General features: G+C 49.0%; 4 protein-coding genes across 4 annotated transcripts; 2 read left to right on the top strand and 2 right to left on the bottom strand.

The window, feature by feature from the left end:
• Positions 1-796: 796 nt before the first annotated feature.
• On the bottom strand, positions 797-2552 carry ACHE_21357S (uncharacterized protein; the record flags this gene model as incomplete). The annotated part of the gene is made up of 5 exons (XM_043275431.1): positions 797-1425; positions 1478-1660; positions 1710-2144; positions 2196-2403; positions 2457-2552. The coding sequence occupies 5 exons, from the start codon at positions 2550-2552 to the stop codon at positions 797-799; spliced, it is 1551 nt and encodes a 516-aa protein (XP_043134421.1).
• Positions 2553-9755: 7203 nt separating this feature from the next.
• ACHE_21356S (ATP-binding cassette glutathione S-conjugate transporter YCF1) lies at positions 9756-14602 on the bottom strand (the record flags this gene model as incomplete). The annotated part of the gene is made up of 4 exons (XM_043275430.1): positions 9756-10010; positions 10094-10185; positions 10252-14224; positions 14306-14602. 4 exons carry the CDS (start codon positions 14600-14602, stop codon positions 9756-9758), a joined length of 4617 nt encoding a protein of 1538 aa, XP_043134420.1.
• A 2309-nt stretch (positions 14603-16911) lies between these two features.
• ACHE_21355A (putative C2H2 finger and ankyrin domain protein) lies at positions 16912-18922 on the top strand (the record flags this gene model as incomplete). The annotated part of the gene is made up of 2 exons (XM_043275429.1): positions 16912-16963; positions 17019-18922. 2 exons carry the CDS (start codon positions 16912-16914, stop codon positions 18920-18922), a joined length of 1956 nt encoding a protein of 651 aa, XP_043134419.1.
• A 296-nt stretch (positions 18923-19218) lies between these two features.
• Positions 19219-21479, top strand: ACHE_21354A (FHA domain-containing serine/threonine-protein kinase; the record flags this gene model as incomplete). Its single annotated transcript, XM_043275428.1, has 6 exons — positions 19219-19349; positions 19407-19692; positions 19745-20077; positions 20134-20180; positions 20230-20523; positions 20576-21479. 6 exons carry the CDS (start codon positions 19219-19221, stop codon positions 21477-21479), a joined length of 1995 nt encoding a protein of 664 aa, XP_043134418.1.
• Positions 21480-22223: the final 744 nt, after the last annotated feature.

The raw sequence follows: 22223 nt of genomic DNA, 5'->3' as shown, positions 1-22223 counted from the left end.
GTTGTCAATATGGCGGCGCCGGCGTGGGGGATGAATGTAGAGGTCAAGTCGCCGCGTATCAACAAATCAGAAGAGAAAACACGCGGAAAAAGGTATCAGTCGATGGGTTAATGTCGATTATCAGGATGACAGGATAAAAAAGTCGCTGACATCTGGAGAGCCCAGACAGACTATGTACAAAGGATGAATGAGATGGGAGTGACTGTCGGAGTTGCTCTTTGTTGCCGCGAAGCTACCCGTTAAGCGCTGTAGGCGCTGCGGTAGAATCACGTGATTGGGTGCGATATAGAGCCCTAATTATGCATCCTTGTGCGCATTTTATGAACATAGAATAACGCACCACAATTATTTACTGAAGTCTCTCTGATTTTCTGAATTTTTTATTTTTGCATCGAACTAAATACATGAAGAAAATTGCTCAAACACGAAAGTGCTTTTTGCAAATCCAATCCAGCACATCAACGCCCTCGCTATCCATAGACACGACATGAAAGATGAAAAAACGCTCAACAAAAGAAAATCATCCACCAAAAACGCCAAAAGAAGAATGTATAGACAATCAAACTCAAATATAAGTCATGTCGAACATAAGGAATATGATACAAAAGAAAAGACACGTATTTACCATGGACCTACACGGGTCCTGAAAGAGAATATAAAAGTCAAACCACCCGAACTCCAGCCGTGCAAAGCGTAAGAATGAACATCAAGTCATCCGAGTCATGCAGCGTCAGCTAGATCTCACAATTGAAACACTAATGCGCCTTTTTTCTTTTTTTCTTTTTCATGTCTATGTTTAGACATGGTGGGCGGGCATCATGTGGCTATGCGTGAGAGATCCAGGGTAGGCGGGAGCTTTGAGCGTCATGGGCTCCATGTGGGGTGTCCTCGAGCCGTGGTGAGGGAGGTCCTGCGTAGGGATGGGCATCTGGTAAGGCATCGAGGGCGGAGCCATAGCCTGGGTGGTGGCAGCGCTGGTAGCGGCAGCGGTGCTGTAATCGAAGAGATTTTGGCGACCGAAGGGCGATGTCCAAGGGTCGAACTGGTTTACCGGTGGATGCACAGGCATCGATGCCGGGCGGTGCTCTTCGGGGGTGGAGAAGGAAGTGTGACTAATGTAGTCAAAGGGCTGAGCGGGCGTGTTGAAGTCGTCGGTGTAGCTCGAGGGGGCGTAGTAGGAACGGTCGTGGCGGATGGGCTCGCCAAAGTTGAGAGTGTCCAAGGAGAAAAGGTGCTGGTCCTGCACCGAGCGGCTGGCCATGGGCACGGGTTCAATTGCAGTAGGCATAGAGCTGGATGCCACAACTTCTTCGGCTTCGTCTTCCTCATCGGCTTCAAATTTCTCAGGCTCGCAGATCGAGTCGCTGTCCTTGTCGGTCTTGGGGTTGGTTTCTCGGCTCTTGATGAAGACAGTGGTGCTTCCATCTGAATAACAGTTAGGATTTGCTTTCGCATTTCAATTCATTGAAGAACATACCAACTTCGCCGCGCTCGTAGCGCTCTTCCAATTTCCGCACCTTGAGCATCTCTTCCATCTCTTCGAGCTTCTCAGGACCTCTGAGCGAGCGCTTGGAGTCCTGTGCGACTTCTCTCAACTTCTCAGCAGTAATGCCCCAACGGCCAAGCTTGCGCATGATGTGGATCAGAAGTTGAAGGCGTTCTGCCATAGTTAGCATATGAAAGACATGATCAGAAGACAGTGAACTCACCCTCTTTCTTGAGGTGGTCAGGCTCCTTGTGCTGAACACCAGCAGGCCACCAGTCAGGCTTGGTCTTCTCAGGGTCACCCTTCTGACCCGGAGGGGCACCAGCAGGAGGCTTGCCACCGTTGTAGGGGTGCTTAACCTGCTTGCGGGGCTCAATGAACTTGATAAAGGCTTTGGCGATTTGGCGACAGTTGATCTGCTGGAAGTGCTTCAAGGCGCTTTCGTAGTAGGCAAGGACCTTCTCTGTGTCTCCAACTTCGAGACCAACCATGTCGGGGGTGGAAGGGGTCATCTCTTCAACGGGTTCGGGAAAGTAGTCTCCGTGCAGCTCATGGGAAGCGCGACGGCGGCGGACTCGACGGGACTGGCCCCAGCCATGCGTTTCCTCGGGGTGGGCATAACCATAGCCGAGAGGGGTTCCACGGAAGGGAGAGGAGCCTGTGGGAGGTTAGTAAGGAAGTCCTAAAGGACCAAGTGCACGTCACATACGGCGCATCATAGGGCGTTGGTAGCCAATGCGGCCACCCAGGATCTCCAGAAAGCGTTCACGCACTTCAGGAGTGAAGACAGTGCCACCCTGTTCTTGAATGGAAGAAGACTCGGAGGTACGAAGGCGACCCATGTTGTCGAGATAGACCATAGCATAGTGGGCAAAGGGGAGATGGAATGAAGAGGGGCGCAGAGGAGGCATCATCGACTGGACGTTTGTTAGTCTTGTCGTCCAGCTCCGTCGTCAGATTTAAGACTCACCGGAGCTGTGTCCCAGCTAGGAGCACATTCATCCTCGAGAGCAGACGAGGGCCGCTTGACGGCAGCTGGCCCGGCAATAGGGGCGTTGACAACCATAGTTTCAGAGGGGCAATGAAGTAAAACAAGTGGGGTGAAGGCGAGATGTATCAAAGGATACTGCGATGTTCCGGGGAGTTGCACAAGAGCTTTTCAATACAAAGAGAGGACTCGTGTTAATCTGATTAGAATATAAAGATCGAGGATGATGGTTCTGAAATCCCACGAGAACGGAGCGAACGTGGTCCTATTTCTAGGCGAACCTCGAGGGGTCAAGAGATCTGGACACGCCCACATTAGCCGTGGTCGGTTCCTATGCGAACGCCATCGTGGAGGCAGGAAAAGGGAGGTGCAAACAGAAGCAGTCCAGAAACGAGTGCAAGCATCATGTAGACAGGGGAGGCTCCATCCGGAAGACCTCATCCGCTGTACATATCCGATGACAGCCAGTGACAGCACAAGGCAGGTGGGGAGAAAAGGGAATTATTTGGTATCAGGCATGAAAGAACAAAGAAAAAAGAATATAGAATACTTACAAAAAAGAAAAGAATGAATGAAAGAGAGGCGGGAAAGACAAACAAACAATCGGCCGTTGAGTATTCAGTGCACCCGGGGAATCGGACGAGCTGTAAGCAACCGAGTGTTTCTTTGTTGCAAGAAGCGGATCGTATGCAGCAGGGAAAAAGCAGCGATAGTAGTATATAATAATAGTATATACTTATATCCTTGAAGTATCGAAGTAGATATACTTGGAAATACAGATGATCTGAGAGGAAACAAGCTGGGGAGATGGCGGTTTTTCAAATGACCTCAAAAGGCTTTGATCGTTTTCTGACTGATAACGGATTGACGAAAGATGGACAAAAGAACCAAATACGTATTCCAGCGTATACAGGAGCAATGCCATACTCTTGCTGTATCTAAAATCGCTGGACCCGTCAACATGGATGATCCCTGAGTGCATCAGCCCGAAACATGCCCCGATGCATAAGAGCAAGTGGGTTTTCAGTTCCGGTGGAGGCAGGGAAAAAAATAAAAACAAAAAAATAATAATTAAAGAATAAAAATGTATAAAATATTATTGCAAAAGTACTCGCAGATCGTTCGGACGGGATCCCTCTATCGACTGTGGGTTCGTTGGCGTTTGTTGAATGTTTACTTTTGCGGATGTCTGTTCTCTGCAGATTCCGAGGGGTCAGAGTTCTTGACTTCGGACTCGAAGCATACTATGTACAAGATAGAGATAAAGTACAGAGTATCTGAAGTCTGTCCACAAGTACAGAGTACTCTGTACAGCCAGATTGACTCTGTACCCCCAGCTATAGCTACTATTCCCCGATCAGTAAGCACCGCGAATCAATGTATATAAAAGCAAAGCAACAAAGGTTCCATTCGGAGATCCTGAATATTTTCGGGGTACTTTTGAGAAGCGTATCTCGCGTATAGTGGTCCTGGCAGTCTGCCACGGATCTCCTGTTCCATGATCTGCTGCTCAATTTCTACCCCGGTCCGGAAGGGTATAAAACGCCAAATATTGAGGTTCGGAAGTCATAGAACTCAATTAATCGAATACGTCGCAATATAACTATGCTCATATAATAACACTGTAAGGAGCCCTGCCCATAATAATAATAATAATAACACATACCAATAACACTCGATCAAGATCTGGCCTTCCCGGGGTTGACTTGCCTTGCCGGACGATCATACGGGCAGAACAGTAGGCGGCGTGTGCCTGTCCATCAAGGCCCCGGATTGGTTGGAAAACCGCTATAATAGCCATTCATTATTGCCGCGCCGCCAAAATCAATGCCATTCGGGATACCCGATCTCATGGTGCCCGATCGGAGATGCTCGGTGGACCAAAATACGTACGAAGTAGTACCATCTCGGATTTTGATTGACGACCCCAACTTGCGACTGTTTGAAATAGTTTGGATTAGACTTCTGTCAGTTGCGTTGTGGCAGCTGTCAACCTGACCAGAAAGGGTAATAAACCATACAAAAAGAGTTTACCGAAGACGAGGCTTTGGTTTACTGTTTGCTGTCAGGATCAAATCATTCCCTGGTCCCCAGAACGATTGTCGCTCCTCATTACCATTATTCGCTGAGTCGTAGAACGGTCTCTACGCGAGGCAAATTAGTATGATCCTGTTATATTCCTATTCTGGGAATCATAAATTATACCCCTTTTCTCCTGGGATTCCAAATTTACGACAACATCTGACAATCTGAGCATTAACATCGCCACTGCGGAGATTTCCGCGGAATCCATTTATATCGCTGGCGAGGTTTGTACTGTACCTACAGCACGATGCAGGTCCAACGTGCAATGCTGAAGACGTAGATATATGTACCATGATGCATTTATTCACACCGCGACAAGTAGTTCGCTTGTTACATCTACAGCATGTCAGACTCGAATCGAACTGTGCACCTCAGAGCAGAACATAAAGTACGCTATATATCTGCATACGTATTCACCAAATATATTTCCGAATCGGGGCATCGACAGCGACTCAACATCGTATCCGTATCCTACATCGGACGTCGAACATCGAACACTTCAACCAAGTTCAAAATCATTCCTCACCTTCTGAAACGAACCAAATCCTCACCTCCTGACACCACCCTGTTCCGGCTGTCATCCTGTCGCTTCAACTGACAGGAGTTTAATCGAGCACATAACAAGCGGGTCCGGAGAAGGAGGGTGTGATGTGATGGACTAGTTTAGTCAGGCTAGCTTATTGCGGTATGTAGGTTGTAGTTCTACAGGTAATCTGGGTTTGTTCGGGGATATTCAAGGACTTGGTCGTTCATATTTCGTATACTGTATTCGGTTAGATGAGGTTCAGCACATAGCTTACCTTTGTACGGAGGATCGTAGTAGTACTAGCAACTCCGTGTTCCTCCTACAAATACAGTCTCGTACCCAAACCTCGCCCAAAGTACTCCGTACAAACGAATAAACCCTAGCCCGCGGAATCCGTCCCGCCAACCCTCCTACTATATCCAGTAACTCCACCACGGCACTAACCGGGATACGCACTAAGTACCACTCCCAAGAGTAAGCGGAAAAGTAACTCCCCAGCATCCGGGTTCATCTCAAGCCGTCTCCTGAAAGGTTTTCACACGAGAGCCCGATTGACTCCCGATTATTGGCGGGCAGGCCGCGATCGGTAGGATCTAGGCTCGATCGGTTGACGTACGAGAACTTATTCAAGTTTATTATTGGATGCAAATAAAGTACGCCTATCCTTTCTACTATGGTAAGCTTCGCTTGGGAGTGAACCATGGCCCCGGTCGAGGGATTCCGGTGGTTGGTACCAGAGCGTGACGATCTAAACTTCGGCACTTGGGATGTAGACAAAGTCTGTCAAAAACATGTAGCAAGCTTAATCAAGTTACTTTCTGCACAAGTACTTTTTTGTTCTACACAGGTTACTTCACCTGTCTTGCAACTGTTTTGTCATGCTTGCCCACAATTTCGCACTGATTACCGAATCGGGATAGGATCCCCCGTCTGGCGTCGCGCCAATCAAGGCTAAACTGTCAGCCAGCCTTATCGATCAGCAGACAGCGCACTTGTATCACCATGGTTTGCACTTGTGCTCCGTATGTGCTCCGGAGAGTCGGACTCGAACCATCTCTACTATTATTATGAGCGTCCTTACTCGTATGCCACTTTCTTGCACTGGCTGATCTACCGGACGTGGATCATCCGACCGGGCCGGGCCTATGGACGAGATGATATGGAATGAATGAAGAGGATTGTTTATTGTCCGTATGATGTGCGTCTGGTTATTGTACTCCCTAGACTAATTAAGATAACAATGCGTAGTAAGCATAGGATTCAAGTCTAACGCATAGTACTCGGTACAGAGACATGCCCCTACTCAATCTGAACATCACAGAGTACTCTGATATACACTGTAGACAGGATACTCGTGGCTTGTCCGTCTTGTGGTGGTATCCATGAATATTGCACTTACAAACCTCATCCTCAGCATAGTAAAGCATCGTATGTCGTATCTGTAACTTTGCCACCGGTCACTCCGGACCATTTAGGTTACGGGCGCTGCCGACCCCACTATTTATTTCCCCGTGTCCTTCGCAGTAGTATTCCAGTAGGACTATGTTGACGTATCGACTATTAAAGTCCAAAAAACAGCTTAGAGCCTGTATTCAAAGTATGCACATCAAGTAGTAATCTTCCAACAAAACTGTAGATATCCGGAAACGGAATCCTCAATGCAAATGACCTATCACAATCACCACGCATGATTAGATGATTAGATGCCTGTGAGCATGCATGCATTACGTGGATACGGATACCCCTCTCTGCCACAGGCACTGCTTAAAAAGAACAGAATTCCAAATCATGGCTTCAACCCCCACTGGCTACTTTTTTTTTGCTCTTTGTCTTGGTTGCTTTTTCCCGACAAGACATTTGACACTTGACACCCGTTGGTGTTTTCTTTGTTTTTTCTCTTAGTTGCACGCTAATCTAATTGGGGCTAGAGTGGTTAGGCGAGTAGGGCTCACAAAGCCATAGTCGGTCCACCGTGATTCGGTTCACAGTTGCCTTTGTAGTAGAGTCTTACTTAGTATGGCGGTGCGGTGTTCTACAGTGCAGTGCAGAGTATGGCGCAGTATGCAGTAACTCAGCCAGCTATGGAGTACTTGGCTACAGAGTACACTCCGTACTGTACACTAATGCCACCACGGAGATATTCCCAATTCAGTAAGAATAGAGTTCGCCTCGCTCAGATCTACAGAGCCTCACCCGTCCAGCCGAGTCTTCAGCGTACGAATATTATGACAGAGTGGTGGCTGGATGGCTGGACCGGTGGCTAGTGCGCTGCCAGTTGTCAAGATTCAAAATGGTCCCTGCAGGCGAAACCACTCCAGATCCGCCAATCAAACTGCTTACCTTTCGGGCTAAGCCGCTGCCACGCCTTCCGGACCGCAGTTGAGGAGCGTTCAGTTCTCTGGTTCTGGTGTTAGTTAACCATAAAGCCAGATTTCCTGGGCCCTGAGTTTGCATACTTTGGGCTGCGGAACCGGGAGAAAGCATATTATCGTGTGCTCGGATCTCGAGGGCTGTGCTTCAGCTGGAACTTTGTATCGAGGACAGGGTGAAGAGCTGAGATGGGGTCCCGGAAACCAGGTTATCCTGGTATATCATGCAAGATCTGCGATTTTCTTTTGGAGGTAGGTACTTGGTCTTGTATGGAATACCCTGGTTAGAGGCATATGCAGAGTACAAGGATAGACCTCGGGTTACTGGATATAGCTATTGTATACGTCGTCAGCGTCAATAGTACAAGCACCGACGCAAACAAACACCCCCTTGGCAGTACAAGAACCATGCTGCAAGGGACATCGATAACACTCAATATCGATCGATAGTTCATCATCAATATCATCATCAGAAGCATCATCTACCGAGCCGCTTCCCGTTAACACGTACTTAACTCAAACGTAGAATCTGCACATCATCCTCCCCGTACCGTGTAACCGTGGCCCTTGCCCCATTTCGGACAAAGTTTATACTCCATACTCCGTTGTCAATGCTCCTCTTCTCACCCACAAACCTGGAGCATGCAAAAGGTACCAAATAAACCCCGCCAAACTCTATACCATCCGTCCAAATCTTCCGACTAATCACACTCAGTGATATATATATATCTGCACGGACAGAAGTATATCAGACCCAACATACGTACATGTACTTTTACATCCACAACAGTAAACCCCGTCCTTGTGCATAACTGATGGTTTACATATCACTCGAAACGCCCCCGGACCCCGTTTGCTTTGCTTCAGCTAGACCACGGGATACGGAGTCCCCGGCCCTAGCAGGTACAGTAGCCAAAGCTAAAACTCAGGTTTCGCCATCCAATCTTTCACCATCGCCATTCAATCCCCGTTACCCGCTTGTTCGGCCCATCTGTTCGTGCTGGAGTATAGCTTCCGGACGGCCCGAACGCATGGACATCTGCCGTCTAACTTGTATCTACATATCTTCTAGGATACAACTTCCGAGGAAGGCCTGGATGGCTGGATTAATTGGCTGCTTGCTTGTCATTGACCTTGCATCATAGTGCAAAGTCAAAATAACGTCTCCGTAGCGTTCAGTGCATTGAGTTTCGAGTTATCGTACTTGTGTTTTGAGCTTGAGTGTGCATCGGCTCGACGGATGGTAGATCGATCGTGGCTAGATGCGATGTGATGCGATGCGATGCAATAATGGATCATGGATTTATATCCCGGTCGATGGCAATGCCATGTCGGTGTCGGTGTCGATGGCGATATCAATGCGACGCGATGCGATGCCATGCGAAGCGGTGACAGCCATGTATGTACCTTTGACGAGGCCGGGGGCAAAGCATTGGCAGGCATTTGTTTGTTTTGTGTGCGAACTCGAGCTTGAAACTCGAACTCGAACCGAACTGCTTCAGTTCCCACACCGCTACTATGAGATCTGTCAAGTTGGCTGTCCGTGCTCTGCAGAACCTCCAGAACCGAGCAGAGCTTTGCGCTGAAGGATTGAAGCTCTGGAGAAAACGGGCACAATTGCAAACCAGGGTATCCTCGTCGCTACAGACTGTCGGATGCATGAGGAGCATTTCCGGCGGTTGGATGTTTATGTGGGGACGATCAAACAAGCGATGCGGAACGATCGATAGCCGATTGATTTCAACGATGCGATCGAGATTTATGATATGATAGAGTACATTCTACATGATTCTATGCTGTACTTGTATGGAGAATCCGTTATCGGGGATGACTATGAACAAACGCCAACTTTTCTTGCAGTATAACGAAAAAAAAAAAAAGAGGAATTAACGACAATGACAATGAATATGTACTCCGTATCCGTACATGGTATGTACTTCCCGACTTTTACCCCGGTCCATGCCCATTGCCTGTAGTTCAGCCACGCGTCAAGGGATCGGGGATCGCTTTCTTTTTGCCTTCTGCCTTGTCCATTCGGCCAGATCCCAGTTCAGCTAATTAGCCACTGATAATGTCCACACAGCTGTCCGCCACCGGAGCATCGCAGTCAGAAAAAACCAATCGCCAATCGATTGCCTGCTCGAGTCAGGGAACGGTCCGCATAGACGTAATCCCGCTTTCCCCGAGCCACTCACACGGGAGAGATCCAAGATTCCTTTTTCGATCCGTGGAGACCCCGATGCAATTAGAACCACACACAAGCGGATTTCCCCTCTTTTGCAATATTAATTAATCAATGAATCATTGCAGAATTGCGATTCCGTCGTTATCCAGTAATCCGGCTTCCTTGGCCAGGTCGTAGAATTTCCCGCGCTGCTTGACGAGCTCCGCGGGTGTGTCGAACTCGGCGACTCGTCCCTGGTCTAGGACAATGATTCGATCGGAATCAATGATCGTGTTGATGCGGTGCGCAATCGTGATGATGGTGCGGTCCGAGAAGATGCTGCTGCGCAAAGTCCGTTGCAGAAGTGCGTCCGTTTCCACATCGACAGCCGCCTAAATTATCCGTTAGTCGTCGGCGTTTAACGCGATATGCCCGAAGGCACAAAAAACAATGGAAGAAAAAAGCAATGACTTACTGTTGCCTCATCCAGAACGAGAATATTGCTCGGTGTTAGCAATGCTCTAGCAAGCGAAACTAGCTGACGCTGGCCTTGGCTCAGATTCGATCCTATCATATGTTAGATCACGGAGTTGTCGGGAACAGGGGGATCAGGGGCCATCGGGTCACACTTACCTCCTTCCTGAATACGGGCATCTAATTGTCCCTCCATGCTAGCGACGTGGTCCTTCAGTCTAGCATGTTCCAGGACACTCCAGAGCTCCATATCGCCATGCGCATGTCGCGGGTCGAGGTTGTCTCTCAAGGTACCCTCGAACATAGCCGGATCCTGAGGAATAATCGCGAGGCGACCGCGTAGATCGAACAAACCAATCGTAGATACGTCCAAGCCATCAATCTTGATACTACCATTGTCCGGCTCGATAATCCGGAACAGTGCCAAAGTAAGAGAACTCTTTCCAGCGCCTGTGCGACCAACAACACCAATCTTCTCGTGAGGCTTGATGTCGAGGCTAATATCCTTGAGTACCAGGTCAAGTCCCGGTCGGTAGCGCGTGCTGTAATTGTTAAACGACACCGCACCCTGTCCTGGCCAGCCGATAGCCGGTCGGTTCTTGAAGATGACCTCGGGTGCTTCGCTGGGCAGCTCAGCATACTCGAGAACACGCTCGACGGAGACAATGTTGGTTTCTACTTCCACCGTCTGTCGAACGATCCAGTTGAGAGACTGAGTAATCTGCAAAGCGTACGACATAGCCAAACCGACCATGCCCGCAGACAAACCACTGCGGGTCGCGACGGACAGGATGGAGAGCAGAGCAGACGACAGAATAACGATGGAACCAATGAATTCGAGTCGTACGGCCAACCATCTGTTGACGCAAATAGACGGGAAGTAGGCACGGAGGTTGGCATCCATGCGCCATTCATTCTCAAGAGTGAATCGGTCCTCCTGCTTATATGCCCGGATAGTCGACACTCCGCCCAAAGACTCCTGGAAGTGTGCGTAGATCGGACTCCGGCTAACGCTGTCCAGACGCTTCAACTCGCGAGATGTTCTCAGGTAATATTTCTGGTAGCTGAGATAGATGTAGCCCAAAGGAAGAACAACCAGAATGAACGCCGGAGTTGAAGAAGCGATGACGATCATCGTAAAGAGGGCTTTGGCGGAGTTTCCAAACAGCATGTTAAACGTACGAGCAAGGACTTCGTCAATACGATAAATGTCACTCGAAAACCGGTTGAGAATCCGTCCAGAAGGTGTCGTCTCGAAGAAACTCATGGGAGAACGGAAGATCGAGAAAGCCATCCGTTCATGCATCTTTCGCGAAGCCTCAATCGAGCAGAAAATCCAGAGAATCAAGTTCTGCAAAATGACCAACAGAGACGAACCCAGTCCGAAAGCCAAGTACACTCCAATGAACTTGCCCACATTTGCGTTGTTTCCCTGTCTCTCATTCGTCTCGGAAAAGTACTTCAACCAGTAACTACCAGCAACCTGGCAGGTCTGCGCGGCCAAAAGAGCAAAGAGGTAAAATCCGACCGCGATGACATTGCTGTTCTTGGCATATTCGAGATAGACGTCCCAGCTGACCTTGCCCTGCTGCGAAGTTTCCTGTGTCTGTTTGCTTTTCAGGGCGTTCTCTTCGTCAGCCACCTTGCGCTGCGGACCATGCCAGCTTGCCGTACTAGCCCGACGTAGAGTGTGAGTGCTCGCTCTCCGAGCCTGACCACCAGACCTAATGGGAAGCAGGTTACCAACTTCACCTTCGGCCTCATCCGCATCTGAAACTTCAGAGTCGGGGTTGTCAATCACAGTGGCCGAATCCGAGCTCTCAGGACTAGCAAGATTGCTGCCTTCAGCTTCATCGTCCGAATCGTTCATGGTCGTGCGGATGAGGTTCGCGACTTCACCCTTCATTGCCAGCAGTTGCTCATAAGTTCCCTTCTCGACGAGGGTCTTGTCACGCAACAAACCGATGAAGTCCGCGGTCTTGAGCACCGGAATGGAATTGGTAGCTAGGATTCGCGTCTTGCTGCTGAGAATACCATCCTTACCAAGGACCCGGTTAATCAGATGGCGACCGACATGTTGGTCGACCGCAGACAAGATGTCATCGAGGATGTAGATATCCGCACGAGCATAAACGGCTCTTGCAAGGGTCAATCGGGCCTTTTGCCCACCGGAGAGCGAGATACCTCGTTCTCCAACCTCGGTCTGATCACCGTCGGGGATATTCTTGAAATCGTCGAGTAGAGCACAAGCCTCCACGGTAAGGTCATAGAACTCAGGATCCCATCGGTGTCCGAAAACGATATTTTCACGAACCGTGGCGTTCATCACCCACGGTGACTGTGCGACATAGGCAATACGGCCTCGGACGACAACCTCGCCTTCCAACTTCCACAGATCACCGATGATCGATTGTAGCAGAGAAGACTTTCCAGAACCCACCCGACCAACAATACAGCTAAGTTCACCCTTGCGAGCACTAAAGTCGATGTTGTCAATGACAGGAATTTGCTGGTATCTGTCCCAGGTAAAGGAAGCGTCGCGGATTCGGACCGATTCATCACCAACGTGCGACACGGGCTCCTCAAAAGTCACAGCATCCGGCTGCAGTTCTTCGGCCGTGAAGTAATCAGTCAAGCGCCTGACGGCGACCGAAGCTTCAATAATCGATGTGATGACAATTGGCAGGATGGAAAGCGGGAAAGTGAGAATGTTGAAGAGCGTCAAAGCAGGGAACACCACATCCGTACTCAACGGTTGATCTCTGGTCAAAACAAAAACCGTAAAGGTAGAGCAAGACACGAGGAATGGCGTGGATTGCCAGGAGAAGTTAGCAACCGCCTGCGTCGCACCGATTTTGCGAAGAGTGTTCAGTTCCAAGTCGTTTCGGATATGGCTGAGTTTGTTCATGAAAGCGGTGTTCCACGCATAAAGCTTGATGCTCTTAATGTTATTCAGGATCTCTGTCATCAACCTCGATCGCATATCCTTGTTCTTCATCTGCGAGATTTGGAGTTTTTTCATCATCCTGGCAATCGTGCCATTCAGAGGAATCATGAGAATCATAACACCGATACCGGCAAACATGCTATATCCTACCAGCTGATAGAGCGAAACCATGCATAAAACGATTTGGAATGGCGCCGACCAGAGCTGCGCGCCAAATTGCGCCAGGTCAGACAAGCGCTGCTGGTCAACAGCCATGTGGTTGACAATGTCGCCAGAAGTCTTGGATGAACGGCCTTCGCTTGACAGCTTCAAGGACTTGGAATAGATCATGGCCGTCAGTGATGACTTGACCCGCATACCGGTGTCGAAAGCTCTCTGGAAGTATTGGTGAAGGCACAGAGTCTGCCCGATTGAAACCAGGAACATGGCGAGAGCAATCGCAATACCTTGAATTACCGGCTGAGGCTCATCCGTCCGATAAGAGTCGATAAATGTAATCAGAACCCGCAGAAGCTGGGGCTGAACGAAGGCAAGGAGATCACTTCCACATTTGATGATGGCACCGCGGAAATATGAACCACCAAATGACTTGAACAGCGCGAGCCACAAAGACGGCTTCTTCTTTTTCAGCTCTTGCTGCCAGCTCTCCTCCAAAGTGTTCAAGGTCACAGAAGTGGTATCCCGTCGGCGCAGGGTCCAAAGATCATCTTGAGTGAGGAAGTTCTTATAGCCATACTTCATCATCGGAGTCAACCAGCTGAAGGTCAGAACGGAGAAAATATCCGCATATTCATAGGGACATTCATCCTCCTCGCCCAACGCCTCGTAAGCACTCTGCTTCTTGGGAACCAAGTACTCCAGCACAAATTCCAGTAGAGCCAATCCGAAGCTCACATTAAATGAGACGAAGTACGGGATGCGATCCTTGTACGCCTGTCGAGAGACGAGCGATCGCAACTTCACAACGTAGGCGACGATGAAAAAGACCCAGTAGAATAGAACGACTCCGTTCGGCTGCCGACTGCGCCAGTGCTCAAAGTATTGTACCGTGAATATCACACCCAGCGACGCGAGAGTAAGGATCGAGCTCCAGAAACGAAAGTCGGCCCACCAATTGTTCGGATAAGTTTCGACTTGAAGCGCGGCTTGAAGCGCTGTCGCAATAATCAATGCGCCCAACACGACCTAGATAAGAGATTTATGCGTTAGCCACATCACACCTCAGTGCTCTGTTGGTTGCACCCAAAGCGATGACCGGCTACTTACCAATTTAGCGTAGAAATGCCAGTTTTTCGACACCGGTTGAGGAACGCGCTTCTTCAGCAGGAACCAGATAGCACCGGATCCCATCAACAACCCCCATGCTGCAACAATAGCCACTCCGGCATCAAGAAAACACGGCGTAAGATCGAATCTGAAGGGGCTCATAGGACCCCAACCCTCGACATCGCCGCAAAAAGCCTGTCGATGCTGGGGTTGGAATACCGCCTCGGGACTGGAAGATAACGGAGACGATCCCGGGATGGAATTCCCTAGGATCGCCTGGGAATTACCATCAAGCATATTTCGTAGAAGGAAGTCCCCAGATTCAGAAATCTCTGGTCCTTCTTCTTTTCACAGCAAGGAAAGAACAGGAAGAAAAGAATGTAAAAGTCGCGGAGGCAAAGGACGTCAGCCGCAAGCGGTTACTAAGAAGAGAGCGGAAACGAAGCCCGGGGTTAAGATCGCCGTAGCTCCGATATGCTGACTAACGAAGAAAAGGTGAAACTTTTTTTTCTTTTGGCCGACGAAGGACTATTTGTTTGAAAGCTGAATGGATGGCTATTCTATTTTCGTTTACAGTGCGTTGTACTTTCTACACCTCTTTGCTCTGTAAATGCCCCAGAAACACTTGTTTCCAGCCAAGGCCTTGCCCGGGAACAGTGGAGTCTCGATCAGCATCACATGACGTCTATCCTGCACGAAGGATATTTCTTTTGGCGGTAAGCGAGTCAGTTTGACCATATAGAGCATGGCATGCTATTAAGAGCACGGAGTACCATTGTGATATTGTCATTATATACAACCAAACAATAGGGAATTCTCTAGAGTACACTCCAGGCTACCAACTATCCCCAATTAACAAACATTGGGTGTCCAATCGCAGGCAACATATTGTCAGTCGGCCGGGTTCCGGCTTGGATGCATTTATTTGCTCGACATAGTCATATGCGCCCCAACTTTATCCCTACCAGGGCAGTCTCTGTTAATGAATCGATACAGGCCTTGTGCATTGGACTGCAGGGGTAGACTGGCCGGCGATTAGGAACCCCTTCAGAAGGTTTCCAATTGCTGTTGCTTAAATTCAGTCTCCGCACAGTATGACCAGATAATACTGCAGAGCATATGGCCACTCGGTACAAAGAGAGCGATTCGCTGACGTGTCTCAGGCCTTCCAGGATGGCTTCTTTGTTTTCCAAGTTTTTCCAAGCCAGGCAATTCCATTACTAAATGGAGTCTTTTTGGAGTTCTGAAAAGATACAGCAGAAAGATTGCCTCCTCTTCTCGGATGGTTGGCCGAACCAGGACAAGCGAGCGCACACGGTCGAAGCTGGTTTGTCGCTTACACGCCAGGATTTCCTGGTAGTCTTGTAGCCAGATCCAGAGCTTTCGGAGAGATGGTAAGTAGAACCAAGCCATGAATTGACCAGGCTCGCAGGAAAGGTGGCCATCCACATAGCCACCATCCACGTACTCAGAATCAGGTGGTATTGGGACATTGCTACCATAATCGACAACAGCAAGAGATTTGAAAATTGATAACATGCCTTCTGTGCGGTAAAGAGCGCATGCTTCAACATCAGTCCCGGAAAACCTGACTTCTAGACAATCGTGAAGTCCAAACGAAGCATACAAAGATTAAGCAGTTGAGACAGGAGAATGGTAACAAATGCATAAGCATTTCCATCTTGGAGAGCCTTCTTCCACACAGCAGAATTTGGGAAGCGGGCTTCATCAAAAATGGCCTGAGCTCGCGTAACAACGTCTTTGAACTTGTCACAGGAAACGATTTGCCTGTCTATATTATATGCACCGAGGTTCTCGTGTTCAGTCCACCAACCCGTGCTTTTCGGTGGATCGCAGGTCAACCCGCTTGATGCTTGAAGCTATATTCGGACTCCACAAGACGAGCCTCGACCGCTGCAGGATGTGCTTCAGAGAAACCTTACTCCAGTCCCATGAGATCGAGCAGTGGAGGAATCGCTGAGCGTATGTGCTGAAAGCCCTGGACACCAACGAGGCAGGAAGCAGGTCATCTAGCTTGGGGTGATTGAAGACGCATAGCCAGCCGGCAGTCATTGGACAATGAGACAGATCTGATGCTTATTAATTTATATTCCCGGGCAGTGTTAGTTAATATCATTGTCATCTTACCCTGACTCACACACCACCATGTCGGTATATATATATTGAAGTTGCGTATTCTTGAGAGGTAATTTTCAGAGCGTATAGTGGGAAGGCTGAGAAGAGAAAGATATATTCTATAGAAATCATAATTGTGTAGGCAGATAGAAAGCTACCTCCGGGTGTCGATCTCATCTATATATTCCTAAAAAGGTTAGTAGTTGATGCCTGCCCTAAGCAAGAAGACATCTTCACGACAATTCGATTATTTCTCTTGACACCGTAGATCAGGCATCTTGAAAAGAATTATTTCATCCATCAAATTCTTGTCCTCTTTTACTTCTAGAACTCTTGGAAAAATTTGTTCTACATTGTGAGACTGCCTTACGTGAAGGCGGTAAGTCTCGCTGAGGGGCGTTGCCGCATTTCTTGTTTGGAGTCATATTCCTTCGTCATTGTCGGCCATTTTCTATTTTTCCAACGTCGCAATGGCTGCAGACACAGTGACTGCTGAAGAGCTCCTGAAGAGGCCCTTATACGGTTAGTGCGCGTTATCGATTTCCACTGCCAGAAGCTCTATGGTTGACTTTCGCAGTTTATGATCTCCCGCAGGAAATCCTCTCAACTTTAAGCGCCAAAAACCAGAACCAAGCCGTCGCCGTGCAAAGCGACGCCGAAGAAGACGTTCGAGAAGCGAACGAAACAGCTGAACAAGAACACGTTGTCGCGACAGCCTCATCATGCGCCCTTTGCAAGGTGTCCTTCTCCAACGTGCAGGAGCAGCGAGACCACGTCCGATCGGATCACCACCGGTATAACCTGAAGGCGCAACTACGCGGGGCTCCGACTTATGACGAGACACAGTTCAGCAAGGCGGTCGGGGAATTGGATGAATCTATATCCGGGTCTGAGTCGTCGTCGGAAGAGGACGAGGGAGATACGTCGCAGCCAACACTCACTGCTTTGCTGAAGAAGCAAGCTAAGATTTCCCAAGCGAATGATGAGGAGGAAGTATCGTCGAAAAAGCAGAATGCTGGGAAACATCCTCTGTTGTGGTTTTCAAGTTCCGCTTTGCCTTCGAACACGTCGCTGGGTATCTACAGAGCCCTGTTTAGTGACGTTGAGCAAGACGAGCCCGCATACCTTGTCGATTCGCTGCGGCAAAAACAGTTGGACCCAATCAGACCACAGCGCAATAACGGACCTGCCGCAAAAGCCCCCGCGACTCAGTCGAAACCCAGTCCTCATATCTTCATGTGCATGATCGGTGGCGGTCACTTTGCTGCCATGCTGGTTTCTCTCGCACCGGAAATTCATCGAAGACAAGGTGGAGTAGAAGAAAGACAAGCGCGCGTCATTGCACACAAGTCGTTCCATCGTTATACCACGCGACGGAAGCAAGGTGGATCGCAATCTACTAGCGATGCCTCAAGAGGAGCCGCGCATTCGGCAGGTTCTAGCTTGCGACGCTATAATGAAGCTGCACTCGAGAAGGAGGTAAGGGAATTATTCAGAGACTGGAAACAAATGATAGACGATGCCGAGTTTTTGTTCATCCGGGCCACGGGAAGTACGAACCGGAGGATCCTGTTTGGGCAGTACGAAGGTCAATTTTTGAAACAAAACGACCCAAGAATAAGAGGATTTCCGTTCAGTACCCGCAGAGCTACCCAGACTGAGCTCCTGCGATGCTTCAAGGAACTCAGTCGTGTCAAAGTGAGCCAGGTGGACGAGGCGGCCCTCGCTGCGGCCGAGGCCAAACAACGCCAGGAAGAGGCAGCGAAACAGCAAGCACCACGTCAACAACAACCAGAAAAACCAAAGATATCAAAGGAGGATGAAGAAGCCCTTCTTCACACGACACAGATTCAAGCGTTCATCCGCCGTTCGAAAATTCCGGCTCTAATGTCCTACATATCCAACAACTCTATACCTCCATCTTTCACCTTCAAACCGTCTGATTCACAACAGAACTTCAGGTGTCCGACGCCACTTCATCTGGCAGCAAACCTCAGCTCACACTCTGTTGTCATGGCACTTCTCACGAAAGCCAACGCAGACCCAACGGTCGTGAATGGCGAAGGGAAAACACCGTTCGAACTTGTAGGAGACCGCGCCACCCGTGATGCTTTTCGTATCGCGCGTCACGAACTAGGAGAATCTAAGTGGAACTGGGACACTGCCAAGGTTCCCTCAGCGATCTCCAAAGCCGACGCAGACAACCGAGCAGAACGAGAGCGCAAGTCTGCTGAAGAGGAAGAAGCGAATAGACGCAAAGCGGAGCTGGATCGCCTAAAACGTGAGGAAGCAGAGAGGACAGCGCAGACGGAGCAACGGAAGAATGCTGGTGGCCGGACGTTGGGCGCATTGGAGAAGACACCTGCTGAGAAACGAGAAGAGGAGATGCGGGGCATGACACCGGAGATGAGGATGAGATTGGAGAGAGAGCGTCGCGCAAGAGCAGCTGAAGAGCGGATTCGGAGGATGCAGGGGAAATGAGTTTACTGAAGTGTAGCTGTTTTAGTTGCTTTATGACATGTTGATGCCCTGATGACTATGCCTCATGAGGACTTGCTAGAACTTGAGTATTCGTTGAAAAGTAATAGAGTGTATATATTACTTTTGGATCTTTAGCATCAGTTAGGGTCCCGTGATCACTTGAATTAGACGAGTCCGTCGCAGCGCGACAAACCTAACGCGTAACAACCATCGCCATTGCTATCATATATTCTTCATCTTCAAACATCGATATCTCTTTACCACATGGCTTTACCTCTGCAACTCAAATGATCAAAATGTCCTTTTCAACTCAGAACAGCACCGTGGGTACATTAGCCAGATGGAATCCACGAACAGGTCAAACCAGTCACCCAAGCAGCATCGACAGCAATGAAGAAGTCTACGTTGGACGTGACAGCAAGCGATGGTAGTCCCTCATCTGCCTCAATTCAATTTCTCCAGCGCTAACCTTTCTGCCGTCTAGCCAATATGTCATCGACGATCCCTTCATATCGAACAAGCACCTACGCATATACACCATCCTCTTCGATCGCGAAAACCCAAGCGAAGTGGCTCCTCTAGTGTACGTTCAAGATCTATCGATGAATGGCACAACGTGGAACAATTACCGGATGGGGGAAGGAAGTGGTAGTTTTCTGCTGAGCCATGGGGATAAGTTGAAGTTGACACCGGATATTCACCTCATCTTTCTGTCTGAGGAGTATAAGGAGGATAAGGGCTTTGATATGTTGCAGAAAGTTGAGATGAAGGTGGACATCTGCATCTGACTTGTTTCAACATGCATGCTAATCTGAATTCAAGGTCTTCCAGGATCAGTACGTTATCACACCGCGCAAACTAGGTTCCGGGGCGTATGGACGAGTCCATATGGCATACATCAAGAATAATGGTCAGCAGCTTGCGTGTAAAGTCGTCGACCTTCGGGCCATGAGGGAGAGAGCCACAAAGGAAATCGAAGAACAAAAATTGAAGTTCTTCAGGAATAAGTGGCAGGCGTCGATGGTCAAGAGCGATGGCGGTGAGCGTGCAGATGTCATTGCCGTTCGTGGACTAGAGAATTATCTTTCGAAGAAAGTTCAGGAAAAGCTGGACATCTATCACCGCGAGGCTAAAGTGTTGGAGAACTTGAGCCATGTATGTGTTCTGTGTTCCATGGGTGATACTGAGTGCAAGTATACTGACACTGGTAGCCCAACATCATCAGCGTGGAGAAGGTGATAAAGTCCAGCAATACTATGTAAGTAAAGTATTTATCAGTTATCTACGGCAAGCTAAACCCAGACCAGTTATCTCTTCCAAGACCTCATCACGGCAGGCGACTTGTTCTCCTTCATCCAGTATAAAGGCGGAAAGCTAAGTGACATCGAGTCTGCGGTGGTAGTCAGACAAGTCCTCATGGCACTGGACTACCTCCATGACCGAGATATCGTGCATCGAGATCTCAAACCGGACAATATCCTCATGACATCTCTCGCAGACGGGGGTCGAGTGGTTCTCACGGATTTCGGTTGTGCCAGACTCGTGAAGCCTATGGTTGAGCGAATGTCGACGATGATTGGCACATTTGAATACAGCGCTCCGTGAGTGGACGAGTTAATCTGTATGAGAATATCCAACTAACACTGTCTTCAGGGAAGTCCTCCAATCCAACCAAAAGGGCTATACGAAAGCCGTGGATCTCTGGTCCCTGGGTTGCGTCACGGCTATACTCCTTACAGGCGACTCTCCCTTCCGAGACCCACGAAACTTGAATGATCCTGCACAACCGCCGCAAGACGGCGACTTCGAGAGACTCAAACAAGACATGGAGTGGCACCATGTCGGAACGCGTGCGAGAGACTTTGTCCGGCAACTCCTTGTACTCGACGAGACGAAGCGGATGAGCGTGAAGCACGCGCTACGACATTCATGGTTTACAAACAGAGCTCATAAGCGCGAATTTGAAGCTTTGTACAGACGATCGATTAGAGACTGGAAACCTCGAGCGCATCAAGGTCCGTTGATTGTCGATTTGTGCAGCCTTATTGAGATTCGCAAGACTCGCGAGTTGTACCATGCTAATGCGGTCGATGCTTGCGTGGAGAGGAGGGGCCAACTATTCCATCGGCCGCCTTCATTCTCTGAGAACCCATCACAAGACTCCTTGTCTACCGAAAGCGCGACGGCTCTTGAACGCCCGCTTTCTCCTACTCTGTCGGACCCGGATCTCCCAACACACAAAAGGACCAGAAATGAAAGTTTTGAATTGGGCGACTTATCGTATTACTATCAGAAGCAACAGCCAGACATGGAATTTAGTGCGCAAAGCATCATTCCCAAACTACCTGTAGTCTCAACCACAGGCAAGAACAGAAGAAACGCCCGGCGCCCCTTTACAGGTGATACCCACACGATTCCCATAAAGAAGCGAGTTCAAGACCCGTGGGAGGTGCCTGAAGATGAAGTGTACGAAGAAGTTAGCAATGCAATGACTGGTAAGCGTCAGCAGGTCGCTTATGGATCGACTGTCGTCGCAAGAGCTGCGCAGTGGACCTAAGCGGAGCGTCTAGAGTCTCACCCACCCCAAATTTCTCTTTAATGCGTTGATTAGAATGTCGGTGTCGATTTATGGAGATATCTATGAGTGATTTAGCAGCCGTGTACGAAAACAACATTTAATGTAAAACATAGCGAATAAAAGACTATTTCCAATTACCTGTCTAGTTACGGTGACCCGAGCCTGTAAGAACTGTGTCTGTTCCTTGCATTCCCTCGCATCAGTCTTCAAGAGTCTGTTAAAACAGAGCCCTTGTTAATGGCGATATTCTCATTGACGGCTTACTTGTATCAAATTGACTATAGGCAATTCCATACCCGACAATTCCACGGGACACTTACCCCCGCACAAGCACAAAGTACATTATGCATTCCGTGGATTACGTTTACACAGCAGAACTTCCCGACACGCAATGCAACCTTACTTGGACAGCCTCGTGAAGACACGCGCACCAAGGCAAACGCAGAACAAGGTATAACGGCCCAGCACAGACTCGCGCAAACGAAAATAGAACCACCAGCCGCAATGAAACCAACAAAGACAAGAACCCTGTCACCAAGTACAATGTCAAATGTCTTTCCCGTCCACGCTCAGGAATGTGGACCTTGCAGTATGTATGCTAAACCGGATAAGGGATATCTTGTGCCTTATCACTCCAGATGCATTGATTGATCGTTATCCTCCGAGATCCACTGATTGTCCAACGGTCGATGCACGATGCAGCTGAGCACGGGCTAATATTGC

The sequence above is a fragment of the Aspergillus chevalieri genome, chromosome 2 (genome assembly GCF_016861735.1).
Source record: "Aspergillus chevalieri M1 DNA, chromosome 2, nearly complete sequence".
Lineage (NCBI taxonomy): Eukaryota > Fungi > Ascomycota > Eurotiomycetes > Eurotiales > Aspergillaceae > Aspergillus > Aspergillus chevalieri.
This window is presented reverse-complemented; position numbering and strand designations above follow the sequence as displayed.